This window comes from Callorhinchus milii, unplaced genomic scaffold (genome assembly GCF_018977255.1).
Source record: "Callorhinchus milii isolate IMCB2004 unplaced genomic scaffold, IMCB_Cmil_1.0 Scaffold4, whole genome shotgun sequence".
Lineage (NCBI taxonomy): Eukaryota > Metazoa > Chordata > Chondrichthyes > Chimaeriformes > Callorhinchidae > Callorhinchus > Callorhinchus milii.
This window is the reverse complement of record NW_024704745.1, coordinates 63,958,070-63,973,747: the sequence shown is the minus strand read 5'-3', so window position 1 is coordinate 63,973,747 and position 15,678 is coordinate 63,958,070. Positions and strand designations below refer to the sequence as shown.

Below are 15,678 nucleotides of genomic sequence, written 5' to 3'. Positions count from 1 at the left end.
TTTAGTAAATATTTCGCCTGAAAAGTCAAAAGCATTACTAATCATCACCTATGCAAGCAGACTGCTTCAGTTGTTCTCCTAGGATAAAGTCAATACTGATCTGTACCATATATGGACCAGGAGTCACCAAGAATAACAAAGTTGCACATTATTCTGCATGTTAAGATCTGATCTTCTGTATAAAAAAATCAAATGACAAAATACATTGATAACCTTCCTATGAATATTGAAGGCTGGATGGGATCTTTAAAGAGACATTTGCATTTAGCCCAGTATTGCATTTTTATAAATTCCATGCTCAACTACTGAATAATATTGTCACCTTATCTATCCAGCAACTCTTTGATTGCTACTCTACAAATCCTCTCGGTAGAGATGAAGAATTCAATTCTCAACGCATAGCAGAGCCTATTGGGACAACTTATTCATGTAGCTAGTATTAAGCTTTAGCTCAAGGTTTGGCTACATTAAAATGCAGAATTATTACTTCAATTAAGCAGTTCCCTCGTATTTCAATTCCTTACAGTGATCCAGCTGTACAATAATTTTAACTGTTTGACCTTTTTCTTTATATGGAGTCAGGGAGCTAAAACCTCATCATACATCTGTGACTCAGTACTGCAGCATGTTCTATTTTGGGCAGAAACAAGCCACTGAATTGAATCCCCTGCAAAAGGGATTGTTAAGATAGTCGTCACTCACTTTCTAGAGAGCCGTGGCAGACAGTCAATGTGACCTCTACTTCTTCTGAACTTGTAAAAGTACCGTTTTTTAATCTACCTGTATAAGTACCATTACAATCGTATTTGAATAGCATAACTACTTAAGAATTTATCATTTGGCAGTTATCACGTTTTCCTCTGAATAACCTGCATACTGCAGTTATCCATCAAGTATCTGTTATTTTTAAATAAAATAATTTACATCTCCTCCTATTAAATTCTTAATCGTGCCCCAATCCCAGCTGAAAGGATGTCTTGAGAGCTGCTCTCAAGACCATTAAATACTGCTTTATATTCCACTAGCAGAAGCATCCTGGGATGACTGGACTTCTTGAAGAATAGTGTGCAATTTTGAACACTGCCTTTGAAAGAAAACTGAGCCATTGTAAAAGGTGGAGAAAAGAACAACAAGAATGATTCTAGACCACAAAGATCTGTGGTAATTGGTTTTGGTCAGTTGGATGTCTAACCATGCTTAAGAGTATCCAAACCAGACAGAATTCCATGCATGCCATCGACATATACAAAGCTTATTGGGAAAAGGATACAAAACCAATCAGGACACAACTAAAAAACAATTAGAGGAGTTAAGAGAAAATATATAGGCATTGTAGACATATGTCATATGCGAAGATTATTATTACAGTAGTTTTAAAAAAGGAATTGATTCTGATCTTATTTTCAGCATCGCCACACTGCCTACTTTTTTTCTTCCTCAGTACCCCTGCCTCAAAGAAAAAAGTAGGCAATGTGGCGATGCTATAAATAAGATTGTAAGTCGTTCTATCTATTTAATATTATAACTTTCAGTCCATGCTAATTTGATATTCACAAGACTCCTGCTTTTATTCTTGTCCAGGCATTTCCATTTGAAGCATGAAAGCCAAGTTTCCCTAGAGGCTTTCTACCTTTGAATTCTGTGATTGTGCTGCTGAAGTCTGGCAACTAATTTCCATACCTCTTTAGTTAAAGGAGAAATAAAATCTGGAGTGAGTAGTTTAGTTTCAGTGTTCATCCTAGATACTGTATATGGGGGGAGAGAAATATTATAAAATAATTATCTCCTGTATATAGGAATTCTTGCACTAACAAGGTAATAATAATAATAATCCTTGCATTTGATATATCGCTTTTCACATCTTCGAGACATCTTAAAACGCTTCACAGAATATACTGTAAAGTGAGTTGACTGTACATTTGTGGGCAAAATGCAGCAGCCAATTGTGCACAACAGTGTCCCACAAACAGTCGTGCATTGAAGTGACCAAATTTTTTTTTTCTTGAGGGATTATTATCAGGCATGTGGGGTAAGGAAACTTGCCCAAGGTTTGCCCTGCCAGGAATCGAACCCAGGTCTCTCACTTGCAAGGCGCATGCTCTAACCACTGAGCTGCAGGACTTCAGCTTGGAAGCACCTCTGTGCATACTGGACTGCTCTGCTGAAAGGTACAGCAAGATGCTGAAGCAGATTCAATGAAGTGGCTGAGGGAGGGAGTATATTTTAGACAGGCTGGAAGCCAAACTGAAACTGTCCAAGTCTAGGTATATAGGGTATGGATTAATAATAGGCAAAGCTGCACTTTTCTGGGTTTAGTTGGTTCCAGATTGTCATTAGCGCCCATACCTAGTAATCATTGAGGTACTGTGTGTGCACACCTTACTATTGCCATGTTCATTAACACTACACGTCAGAATTCTTTTGATAAAACTGCACAGCAACTTATCTACAACAACAAAATACAACAATAAAGTTACATTTGTAAAGCGCCTTTCATGTTGGGAGGACGTCCCAAGGCGCTGAACAGTCGTGGATGAGGACCCGTGCGTGGGTGGCAGGGTTGGGGTGAGGGAGGGCAGAGAGGTAGGAAGGCAGAGAGGTAAGAGGGCGGCTGAAGGCACAGTTGAAAAGGAGGGTCTTAAGTCGTGCCTTGAAGGAGGCAAAGGAGGGAGCAAGATGTAGAAATGGGACTGCAATCAGGAATGTATTGGACGTGCAAGACAGACAATTCTGTACATAAAAATCAAAGCTTTATTATAACATGCACAACTGTTATAGTTTTAACATGCAGAGACCTTTTGAAGAGGTAGTGTTTCATCTAAGACCTTTACATTTTAGCTTTATTACTAAATTCAGCCTCAAGTGTCTGTGGATTAGGTAGTGGGCAAATAAAGTGAGCTAGTGTTCCTGATCACTGTTCAGTACCCCCGCTTGAAAGTACAAGTATGTGAATGTCAGGAACAAACGCTTTGATGCTTTCTGTGATTAGGCAGTGATTAGGCCACTATAAATATTAAATTTGGAAGTCCTGAAATATATTAATGATAACCTTTTTGTTTGGAGAACCTTTTACAATAAATGTTTTTGTGCTTTGATCAATGCCTCACCATTTAAGTAGCTTCAGTTCCACTGATCGATTTATAGACTCAACAAATGGAAGTGTCTTAAATGTTACAGTAGCTAGATGAAGTCAATTAACTCTAATGGCTTCACTGGTATGACTGCCACTAATTTGTTGTTGTTTTCACAACACATTCAAGTTTCCCAAGTACTACACAATATAATATTATACATAATATTGCTTATTACACAATTCTATGGTACACAATATATATTATTTTGCATATAATGCATATTATTTTGTGCAGAGCGATGGTAAACTATGTGTCTGCCACTACAACATATAAGAAGGCGATGAGTAATAAAAGGGAGTGAGTCGACCTCCACCTTCCTCTTCGACCGTCCTTACGGCCACCTCCTCCCACCCGGCTCGGAGCCAGGCTCCCCCACTGTTAAGCGCTCTGAGATGCTATCCTGCCTGGAGGGTGCTATATAACTGCAAGTTGTTGTTGTTGTTGGATTTGAATTGGATGAAACCATCATCCGAAATATTCTCAATATTTCATTACCCCATGTTGCTTCCCTACTCGCAGTCAGACTAGACTTGTTCTGCAATGCGTTGTTCTGCAGTGCTGCTTTCATCATTCTTAGTAGTGTAAATAATCCTCCGTTAGCATAAGTTATTGCTGCTCTTGCACATTTGCACATAGCCAACTCGAAAACAATTGCTTATGACCCAATGGATTTCCGCACAGCATGGTTTGTGCCCCTGGCAGAACAAATGTAACTTGAACATGCATGATGAAGAGTTCTTCTGCCTCCCTTCCTTGCTAAACTCTGTATTAAGCAAACACCATTTCACCATATGTTGAAGAATAATTATATAAAGAGGCAAGGAAATGCAATTTGCTCTTGTTATTTCTGTTCTCCCTCATATCTAATCCAATGTAAATTCCTAATTGAAAATATTTGCTTCTTTCCTTTGGCTGTAATTGAAACTAGTCGGGTGCAACATAACCCTTTAAAAGCAGAACCACCTTTAGATATGATGTAAAACACACTTCTGTCATCTGGAGTATTTGACACATGTTCCCAAGTTTCATAGTGACTTTTATTGTAATTGAAACCAGAGCGGTACACTGTAAAGTGCCCTACGGCAAAATTGTTACAGCAAATATTTTTGTTAAATGATCTGACAAATATTACTTTTGTACTCGTACTCTGCAGTCCCAGCAGTGACATGTGCCTGACGTAGCGAGGTGTCTAGAGTTTACACAAAACAGTAGTAAAGAGTTGTAATTGATATTAAAGATTTATTCTTCCATTCATGAAATGGAGATAAATAAATAGTATTCACCTATATCTCTTCGAAGACTTTAAGAAAAAAATATGGAATGTGAAAAGACCATTTAAAACCATTTCTCCGAGTCAGACAAAATGCACCCATCATTGCCTTCACTCACCTTCTCAACCTCCTGGGGGAAAGTACTGTATTGTACAGTTATTCCCTAAACCTCAAATTATTCATCCATCTCTATAATTTAACCCTGACCTCCTTTCCTCCCTCCACAGAGAGCATTCTTCCCCCTCACATCGACTGTATCAGGCCCCAGCAGCACAGTGGATTACTTCTTCACTTCAGCCTGTACTTATCACAATATCCTTCAATATCCCTTTTTGGTTGAATTAAAGGTATTAATGTGTTTTATTCTTTGTTTTCTTTCAAAGTTCTATTTTGCTTAAATCCTTTAAATATTGAGACTCCAGCCAGCGTAGTTCAAGCACCACAAAGAACCTTAGATTTTCAACATGACATGCCAGTTCATATCTAATTCTCCCACTCTAGGTTTCATGGCTGTGTGCATTTTAAATGTGGCAGTGTTGTCCTACTTTGATCGCACTTAGGGTTAATTATTTGCAATATTGCACTAACTCATGTTTACATGATCTGAGGCACAGTCTATAACCTAAAACTTTGCCTTTAATCTGAAATACATTTGCCTCGACCTTTTACTTAAGAAACCCTATGCAATCTGATAGGGCTGGATGCTAATGTCAAAGGACCAGTGATTTTATAACACAAACCAATGAAATAGTGCTACAGCTAATTAGGATTACAGGAAAACTGAAAACTTCTTCATTTGCATTGCAAATTATATCAGTTGCTTTAAGGAATATTTCATGAGAACAGCTTGTATATTAATAATTCAAACATGATTTTTTAAATTGCTGCACCATACAGAGCGTGTTCCTCATTGTAATTTCCCTTTCCCCCAATCTTCGCCCAACCATTTTCTACTGAAGGGCAATGATAATATAATCCGTGCATTTGATACAGGGCCTTATCTCATCCTTGAGATGTCTCAAAGAGCTTCATAAAATTTTACTGCAAAACATAGTAGTTGTAGACAAATGGCAGCAGCCAAAGTTGCAGTGATGCAGACGGGGGGTGGGGGGGGGGGGGGGTGGGTGGGAATGGAGCTTACTGGATAATGCTAAATAGTATTTGGAAACCAGCACATTTCCTTGTGGAGACCGAAGGCAATTGTAGTGCCCTTTCCACTTACCTTGATGAAATAAACTAACCAACATACCAACACTGTGGCTGAAGCCATGTGACAGAATTTAGTTAATGTGTTCATTCCTAGCATTGATAGTTGTTCAATGCACTAGATTATTATTGATGATTTTGATATGATATTTAATTTTCAGGGTCATGGTAAAGCAGGGCACACAAAACTGAACAAAAGATGGCATAAAATTCAGACTCTTCTCTTCTCTGTCTTGATGACATTGAGTTTTGGTTTAAGAAGCTACAAAATATTTAGCAACTGTGCTTTTTTTCCTCTATTAAGTGCTTCATTTTCTATCTTTCCCTGAAACAGTGTCATGTTATCATTAATCTCCACCTGAAGAACAGGCAGAAAGTTTATCAAATGCTACATCATCACTGGATGCTTTTTCAGTCAACGGTTTGCTTTCCTCTTGGCTAATCAGGGAACCAGTAAAAATTAATTACGTGGACTTTTCATCCCATATGCATCGTATAGTAAAATGGTCAGATAATAAAACTACAAAGTTTAAAAAGTGATTTAGAAAAATGCTGAAGCTAAACCAATAGGAAGTCCTCAATTTATATTGTATTTTGTACTGTGGGGATTCTTACAGAAAGCATTTTCCAGCAAGGAAGGAATTATTGACGGTATTTTGTTTGGTGTCTATTTTAGAGGAATCATAAATAATGCATGCTATACCAGAATTATATCTGATAACATATACTATGCTCGTGGAAGCTACTATTCCAAGAATTTTTCAAAACATCAATAATTTGTAAATTTGTTGGAATTTGATTATATTTAATAGCCAATAGCTGATATGTCCCTACAACCCTCTATTAACCACACATTTCTTCCATTCTAAAAAGTACATGGGCTGTCGATTATTTGCTAAATAACTGACCATATGGTATTGATATTACATTATCATAAAGAATATGATGTACAGATATTTTGTGCAAGTCCAGCACAAAAGCAGATATAGAAAGTTCAGAATATTTTCTTAAAAAAAGATACAGCAGCAGTTTTATTTTATTCGTAAGAATAATATTCCACTTTTACCTAATGAAAAATCTCATTTGAAATTAGGGAATTCATTGAAATCCCCTGAGACAGCCTTTTGCAAACCATATTTAAGGCCATACATACATGGTTAGAAATGCAACCACTTTCAATCAGAACCTCTCAGTTCCATTTATAATTGAAATGTCCTTAACATCCCTTTTTTTTTAAACTGCTGAAACTGTGGGAGAGAAAATCCAAGAACCAAATAGTTAAAGAGCCGTAGGGAATGGAAGGATTTTTGTTGCACCAGTTCAGTGGAAATATCCCACGGACAGTATTCCCCGCTATAGATCCACAGAAATTTATAGCACAGGCCATTCGGCCCATTGTAGCTCTGCTGTTTCGATGAAAGCAATTAATTCAGTCCCATTTATTTACCTGCTCAATAGCACTGTTCAGTATGTAGTAAGTGTTGGAACTCAATACTGCTGAGCTGCTTGATGCAGTTAATAAATAAATACATACATACATACATACACACACAAACACACACCACAAAGGGGTGTTCAGAAGGGAACAACATTTTTCCAACCACCAACTGCTTCCTGAAAGTGGGCATGTTTACAAAAATAAAGTGCCATCCTGGGCAAAAAGAGAACGTTTCAGTGGCAGTATCTTGATCTTGATCAGCCAGCACTGTTGAGGTATATTCAAGCTCACTCCACAGATCTAATATGCCACACGATATGGACTCGTCAGGAATAACAATATATCCATTTAGAGCTAAGTAATTCCAAATTTATTGAAGGAAAATCTTAGGTAGGCCTTCAGGTCCTAGCATTTGATTTAATAATAATAATAATCCTTGCATTTGATATATCTCCTTATCACACCTTTGAGACGTCTCAAAGCATTTCACAGAATATACTGTGAAGTGAATTGACTGTATATTTTGTGGGCGAAACCTGGCAGCCAATTGCACACAGCAGTGTCCCACAAACAGTCGAGGCTTAACATCCAATATAACAGGTAACATATCGATATAGAGAAGCTGAGGAGATGCTATATCTGGTAATGTGCGGCAAAGCAGTTTTCAAAATGGTGACTTTCTTAAAATGCTTTATTGGATTACTACCCAGTACACATTCACCTGTCCTCTTCCTGGGATCGCTGGTTTCTTTATCACTTGTACGCTGAACTTCTGAACTCCTTAAAGGGTATGGGCGCATCAAAGAGTACGCTACGATAGTGGGATGTGCCATTTGAAGTAGTCTACTGCTGTCTGAACACAGCAGAGATAAGTGAACCTGGCATGTTCATCTGCCAGCTTAGCCTTGAAGAAACATGAATTTATGAATACAGTAAACAATGTTCTACTCCCAAAGCAACGTGCTCTGCACTGCATGTTCTTTCCAAACTGACATGTCTGGTTCTTCTAAGATGAGCTTCGAGTATGGTATCTCAATAACAACTTGACTTATATAGCGCCCTCCACACAGGGTAAAGACAAAGTGCGCTTAACAGTGACTGAGCCTGACTCCGAGCCAGGTGGGGAAGGTGGGGAATGTAAGCACAGTCGAAGAGGAAGGTTTTCAGGTGATACTTGAAAAATGGGAGAGAGGGGCAAGGCAGAGGGATTGCGGAAGAGTGTTCCAGAGATTCGAGGCATAGTGGCTGAAAGCGCAACCTCTGATGGTGGGGTGGAGGTTGCAAGGTGCCAGGTGGTGGATTGGGGAGTGAGGAGGTCGGAGAGGTAGGGAAGTGCCAGAGAGTGAAGGGATTTGAACACGAGTGTCAGGATCTTGAAGTCGATCCGTTCTGTGATAGGGAGCCAGTGGAGTCTGGCCAGAACTGGTGAGATGTGGGTACAGAGTTTGGTCATCCAAATAAAACAAATACCGCCAAATGAAACAAAAAAAAACAGACCAAAAGGTTGGAATTCGCAGAGTAAAGTTAAACTGCATCTTAATGAACAATGAACAGGAGAAAATGCAATTGACCAACTTTAAAATGGTAAAAGCCCAGAAATTGTAGCAGAGAATTCAATATCTACACTAATTGGAACCGATCATTATGGATACGAAAACAGCACAGATAACAGGTATAAACTCCATTATACTATATTAACCCAAACTTTTCATCAGAAGCCATACTGTCACTGTTATACACAGTTTCAGTCCTTCTCTCATCATATTTCTCTCAATGTCAGCTGTTTTCTTTTCCCCCACACAGTGACTCTCTCTCTTTCTCCAATTGCTATTAACATTTAATGACCCTCATCCATGCTTTGACTATATCCAGGCTCCCTATATAAACTCCCTGCCGCCAGAATTCCCAGCTCTTCCCTTCACAAGCTGCAGAATATTCAGAACTCTGCAGCTTGTGTCATCTCCCTCACGAAGCTCTGCGAGATGATCACCCCCATCCTCGCCCGGCTTCACTAGCTCCCCATCCCTCGGAGGATCAAGTTCAAGATCCTCGTCCTCACCTTTAAAGCCCTTCATACCAAGCTGTTAGCTCCACACACGCTGGGGTCACTGGCCGGCTCCATGTCCCCCGCCCTGCCCATTCCATCATCGGCAGCCAGGCCTTTAGTCTTTATGCCCCTATCCTCTACTTATCAACATCCTCTGGAACTCCATTTTGGAGCCTCTCCGCATTACCCCCTCTCTTGTCTTCTTCAAGGCCTGTCTCAAGACCTTCCTCTTCGACTGTGCCTTCTGTCAAGTTCCCATCTCCACCTCCACTTGCCCTTCACCATCTTGACTCGAACCACCAGCTCGAGAGCAAACCCTTCACTGTCCAGCACCTTGGAACGTCCTCCCAACGTGAAAGACGCTGTAAAAATGGAATTTACTCTTCTTCTTCTTATGCACATTTCTTATGTTGATAAATATAGATTTTATAGATGGAAGAATACTTTGATTGATCTAACTAACTGATGTGTGACAACATTGTAAATTATGTTTTGTGCATGAATACAATTATTTATCACATCAGATAATTCATCTTTCATTATTTTATTTATACAGCAGCATGCATTATTATAGATTAAACATTTTTATTTAAGCAAGGCAGGCACATTAAAGCTCCTGTTTACAAAGGTGATTGGCTGCCACTTTCACAATTTCATAAATATTAGAGCACAATGGTGATGTTTGAGAACATTTTGGCTGTGCTGTAATATTAATATTCATTTCAGCATCTGTGCGAACTGAAAACTTACAGAACTAGTCAACTCACAAAGACCTAAATCTCACCTGACCTGCCAGCAATCTAACTATTAATTCTTGGCGACAAACACAAATTGAGGGACAAATTGCAAAGTTGGTAGCAATTTCTGGCAAAATACCTTTGCAAAACAGAATTAAATATTCACATCAATGTATAGAAATGTTTACTCCATAAATTACATAGAGTGTAGTGTTATTGTAAAGCTGTAGTGTTTGACTTTCAATCCCAGAAGTACTAAACATATCAAGGTCTAATATGCAGAGATTTCTAATGGGATTCCTTCATATGTACGGACTCCTTCTGGTAATTGGAAGTACGTCATGCCAACTCGTATGAACTCTGCTCTGAATACAATTGATTTCCAGATTGGATTTCTAACAGCTCAATGGAAATTCTAAAATGATTTCTCAGACCCCATAACTCCACACATAACATTCATTCAGGATAAATACTTTGTAATATCCTAACAACCAATACCATTCATTTGGCCATTCATCTGATATCTCCTGGCTTGCTACCTTCAAAGAATAGTTTCTTCCTCCACCCTTTGCCAACCTCAGGAGTACATAAAGAATGAATCTGGATATAAAGAAATAACATAACATACAAACGCCAAAATATTTATTTAATTAAAGACATTGTTGTTTACTTTGTGGGATAGAAAATTTACTTAATACATAAATAAATGGCACTTAATAATATATTAATATTACCTGTATGGCGAGTGCACGAGCTATGAGTCCTCTGAGGTACTGCATTGGGTCTTCAGGTCCTTCCCATTTGCTTTGCCAGCTCAATGGACACTGTACAGACGGAAATAAATATTTAAGACAAACTGCTGAACATAAAACTGTAATATTTATTACAGAACTGGATTCTCCCTTGAGATTTTGTGGCTTTTTATCTTGCTGGTTTTCAATAACAAATGACTTGTAAACTAAGTAAAAATAGTAATCTGGCCTAACATAGGGCAGATTAAACCAAGAACAGCTTTTTCCTCCACTCTTTGCCAGCCTCAGGAGTACATAAACAATGAATCTGGATATAAATAAACAACATAACATACAAACCAAGTGCTTAAACAGGTGTAATGCTTTATTCTTTTGGACCAACTGGGACCAACTGTGTTAACCTCAAACTTGTATGAAACCCTTCTGATACATTTCCTTTTATTTCTTTCAGTGTTCAGTGCCACCTCAAGCTGATTACTGCTGGCTGCCGAGACTTGTTCGCCTTCCAGCTAGCAGGTTAATATGAATCATTCATCAGCAGACAGTGAGGGACCAATGTTTGGAAGATGTGAGAAGAAACTTAAACATTCTCTATTCCTCTCACTGTATGCCAATGTTTCGGTTTGCTAGCATTCTCACACTATTTTGCTGCAGTGTCCTTTTTCAAAGAACTAAGATAATATATAAGGTTTTCTACAGTTAATAGGATCACAGGGGACTGCAGAAAGATTGAATTCACTGGGCTGGTACCTAAGGTCCGAAACCAGCAAAATCAGACTCCATTCTCAAGGCTGTCAAGCAGGCTGAGCTACTACTATTAAAAATGTAGTTGTGTTCTCAATATGCTTAAAAAGCAATTCTATCCTATCACATTCAATATAACTTCTGCAGCTGAATTAAATATTTTTTTCTGCATAATGTTCTTTAATAATATGAAGCAAGTGGCGTGCACAGTTTGGTCTAAGTGAGGTTGCTGGGGGCAGAGTTTTGGATTAGTTGAAGTGTAGGAATGATAGAAATAGGGTGACCCACAAGGAGTGTTTGAAAACTGTAGGTGGGAGGTAACAAAGGTATGAGTGAGGGTTTCGGTAGCATTTGGTGTAAAATAGGAGTGGAGACGGGCAATGTGGTAAAGTGAAGAAAATGAGTCTTGGTCAGGGAGGAATATCAATCGTGCCATAGGCTTTATAATAATAATAATAATAATAATCCTTGCATTTGATATAGCGCTTTTCACGTCGGGAGGACGTCCCAAAGCGCTTCACAGAACACACTGTAAAGTGAATTGACTGTATATTTGTGGGCGAACGCGGCAGCCAATTGCGCACAGCAATGTCCCACAAACAGTCGTAGATTGAAAATGACCAATTTATTATTGTTTTTGGTTTTGGAGGGATTATTATTAGGCTCTGTGTGGAGTAAGGAAACTTGCCCAAGGTTTCGCCCTGCCTGGAATTGAACTCAGGTCTCTTGCTTGCAAAGCGAGTGCTCTAACCACTGAGTTACAGGATATGTGATAAGGCGCTCTACCATATAGAAGAATTACTGTGCATAGTTACTGGAAATCACAAGAAAGACTCAATCAAACAATTTGGACCAAAATTCAACCTGTATCATCCTCAACACTGATCTTAATATTTCAGATTGTGCAGAAATTTGGCAAAGTCTTAAATCTGAGTTTTGTAAGTACTCCAGTAAAACTCACATAAGTCTTTACAGGGCGAACGGCCTACTTTTGTCCCTATTTATCATGATGAACTCGGAGGGGGTCCACTTCCAGTCAGGTAATCAAAGCAATGTAATTACTTTCTCGTCCATGATAGAATGGTTTGTTTCTACAGGACTCAAGGCCACAAATACAGCCAACTGGGTCAGGCACATTCAAGAGAAGGGCAGAGCTGGAATTAAAATATGAGACTTTCTGAAATGGAGAAAAACACTGCACTTCTTGTTTCACTGAGCTTTGCCACAACTCAGTAGATCATTACTGTTAATGCTAGTTAATGGGAATATGGTTGATGGGAACATTCCATTTTAATTGGAGAAATGCTCTTGGCCAGCAATGAATTCCAAATAAATTTGAATCAGGACGTTTGGGTTGTGTTTAATAGAGACAATCTGATAACCAGTTTGATTTGATTTCACCAGGGATTCCCAATTAACACTTTGCAACAGTGTTGGGCACATCTTTAAACAAATATGATTTTCCTCCTCAACATAAAAATTATGTTTGACTGTGATTTTAGCTCCAGAGTATTTACTTGTTAGAGGCTGAGGACTTTGGCAGTCGAAAACAATTTAATAAAACATTCAATACTTCACAATTAATATTTTTGTGGATTAGTTTCATGCCATCCCTTATTGTTCATTTAAACATTACCCGAGAAAAACATTTTGCACATGTTATTAAACATTTGGGTAGTTTTCTCATGCTAATAAATGTGCAGTTAATTAATTGTGGAACAGAATGTGAATGCTCTGAAATTGTTCAAAATGATGAGCCTGCTGTGCAGATGAATATCAGCTTGTTTAACTGAACCACACAATAGCCAAAAGAGCCACAAAATGGTTTCCTCCTACTCCTAATATAGAAAAGCAATAAACAGCAGATCATTGGATGACAGGTTAAACCAAGATCCCCTCAGCCTGTTCGTGTAGATGTTAAGGATCCCAAAGCACGATTCAAAAAGTGAAGGATTTCTCCTGGCCAACACTCCCTGAATAAAATTGGTCATAATCATTTGCTTCAAACTTATCTACTTGAATTTCATTGCGATATTTTCATTTTCATAAATAATGTTATGTGCCCTACTCATGAAATATTTGTACAAAAGTCTTAAAAATGCACTGTGGCATTCTTGGGAATATAAAACATGTTTATGGTTACTCAGAGGGCAATGAATACAAAACTTAAACAAATGTCAGTACCTCTTGGTTGAGCAGTGCAGCAGCTAGCTTCTGTACAGATGATGTCAGTAGAGATGTTCCTCTGATAACTTTGCTCAGTCCTGCCAAAGAGTGATGGACACTCTGCACCAGACGAATAGCGTTGTATTGTTCCAAGGCTATGAATGACTGGATTGGGGAACCTTGCTTTTCATTGGGTGGACAAACCTTCTGGTGAATCAGCTGAGATCCCTAGGGAAAGAATTCAGATCAGGATAAACAGAGGAAACAATGAAAATGGGGAAATCCAGAACAAAGTCAGGTCAAGATATTTGATTGTATACCTGTAAAAAGAGTTTGGTGGATTTTAGTACACAATTCGGTTGAGGGAAATTAAATTTTGTTTTTTCAAAAAAAACAATTTTTCACCCAGTATCAAACACACTCAGATCAGAAATAGCATTGGTTCAATGCATTCTAAAATTCCTTCTGCTCTGCCTCATGAATGTAATCTTAATCCTCCCCATTAATCAATATGACATGTCAGTTTTTCACACATGTTATGCTTGCAAGACTAACTTTAGTGTCAGCTATAGGGAAACTTCAGGTCTAATGGCTCACTGACCATGTTATAAGCCAGATGTGAACTGATGGCCAACTTCCAGCTTGTCAGGTCGCTGCTGCTGTTAGTGTTTGCAAGAAACAATATCAGTTGGACCGAAAGCTTGCTCCATACCGCCAGCCCGCTCCATGCCCCCAGCCCGCTCCATACCGCCAGCCCGCTCCATGCCCCCAGCCCGCTCCATACCGCCAGCCCGCTCCATGCCCCCAGCCCGCTCCATGCCCCCAGCCCGCTCCATGCCCCCAGCCCGCTCCATGCCCCCAGCCCGCTCCATGCCCCCAGCCCGCTCCATGCCCCCAGCCCGCTCCATGCCCCCAGCCCGCTCCATGCCCCCAGCCCGCTCCATGCCCCCAGCCCGCTCCATGCCCCCAGCCCTCTCCATACCCCCAGCCCGCTCCATACCCCTAGCCTGCTCCATGCCCCCAGCCTGCTCCATGCCCCCAGCCCGCTGCATGCTCCCAGCCCGCTCCATGCCCCCAACCCCTCCATGCCCCCAGCCCGCTCCATGCTCCTAGCCCGCTCCATACCCCCATCCCGCTCCATGCCCCCAGCCCGCTCCATGCCCCCAGCCCGCTCCATGCCCCCAGCCCGCTCCATGCCCCCAGCCCGCTCCATGCCCCCAGCCCGCTCCATACTCCTAGCCCGCTCCATACCCCTAGCCCGCTCCATGCCCCCAGCCCGCTCCATACCCCCAGCTCGCTCCACAACCTTTGGTTACTCTATGGACTCTCTTCTGAATCCCTCATATTCTCCCTCTCTGCTTAAGGAACCATTACTTTGACCACTCTTTGGGTCACTTCACCTCTATCCCTTCTAACTCAGGGTCCCACTCAATTTCCGTGAAATACTTTGAGACACTCTCCTGATGTGAAAAGTGCTATGTAAGTGTAAATTGTTGTGTTGAAAGACAACAAACCCTAGAACAGAAAGATGTATTATGACTCCCACACTATTTATGAAAGATAGTAGACTAATCTAGGAGGGTCAGGAGGCAGGGTTAATGTCTCCCTCCCCACACGTAATCATATAGGTAGAGACACACCATCTCAACACCCATTTCAAATACAATAAATTATGAGTCAGAATCAGTATAATAAGCAGGTGTCTTTCAAACAGTATTCCCAAATATGTGGAAATAGCTTTTCAATATCACATGGCTTAGGGAACTTAAGTACCTTGATATCTTTAATCATTTTGTAGCTCAATTCTTCAATTCCCTTCAGAGAGCTCTAAACCTGCCACTGCTGAGATATGCTCTTCATTTTATAACCTTGCTAGTTAATTTGACGATCTTGTACTTTGCACTGGATCTATATCAAAATTTTGCAGGGTTCCTGAAATGCCAATTGCTTTCTGCACTCTCTTACAAAGTGTGGCTTGTTAAAATTGTACTGCATTTCCTATCATTAAATCTTACAAACCCTATCTTCATTTGTGCTCTGTGGAACAAAAGGATGTTGGTATGATATGGCATTGGCATTTGATGTAAGAATGATGTCTTGTCAAATTATTATGCTGTTTAAATAAGAAGCATTAAAAGCACCACAGCATAGAAAATACTTCTTTATCACTATCTTTCTAAAAA

General features: G+C 39.8%; 1 protein-coding gene across 1 annotated transcript in view; it reads right to left on the bottom strand.

The window, feature by feature from the left end:
• The window catches only part of LOC103185779 (cytoplasmic dynein 2 heavy chain 1), a 311,776-nt gene that overhangs the window by 21,541 nt on the left and 274,557 nt on the right, over nucleotides 1–15,678 (bottom strand). Inside the window, exons 85-86 of the mRNA XM_042334736.1 lie at nucleotides 13,514–13,723; nucleotides 10,568–10,657 (exon numbers count right to left, since the gene is read on the bottom strand). Of these exons, the coding sequence (XP_042190670.1) occupies nucleotides 10,568–10,657; nucleotides 13,514–13,723 (300 nt within the window). The remainder of the gene's footprint in view (nucleotides 1–10,567; nucleotides 10,658–13,513; nucleotides 13,724–15,678) is intronic.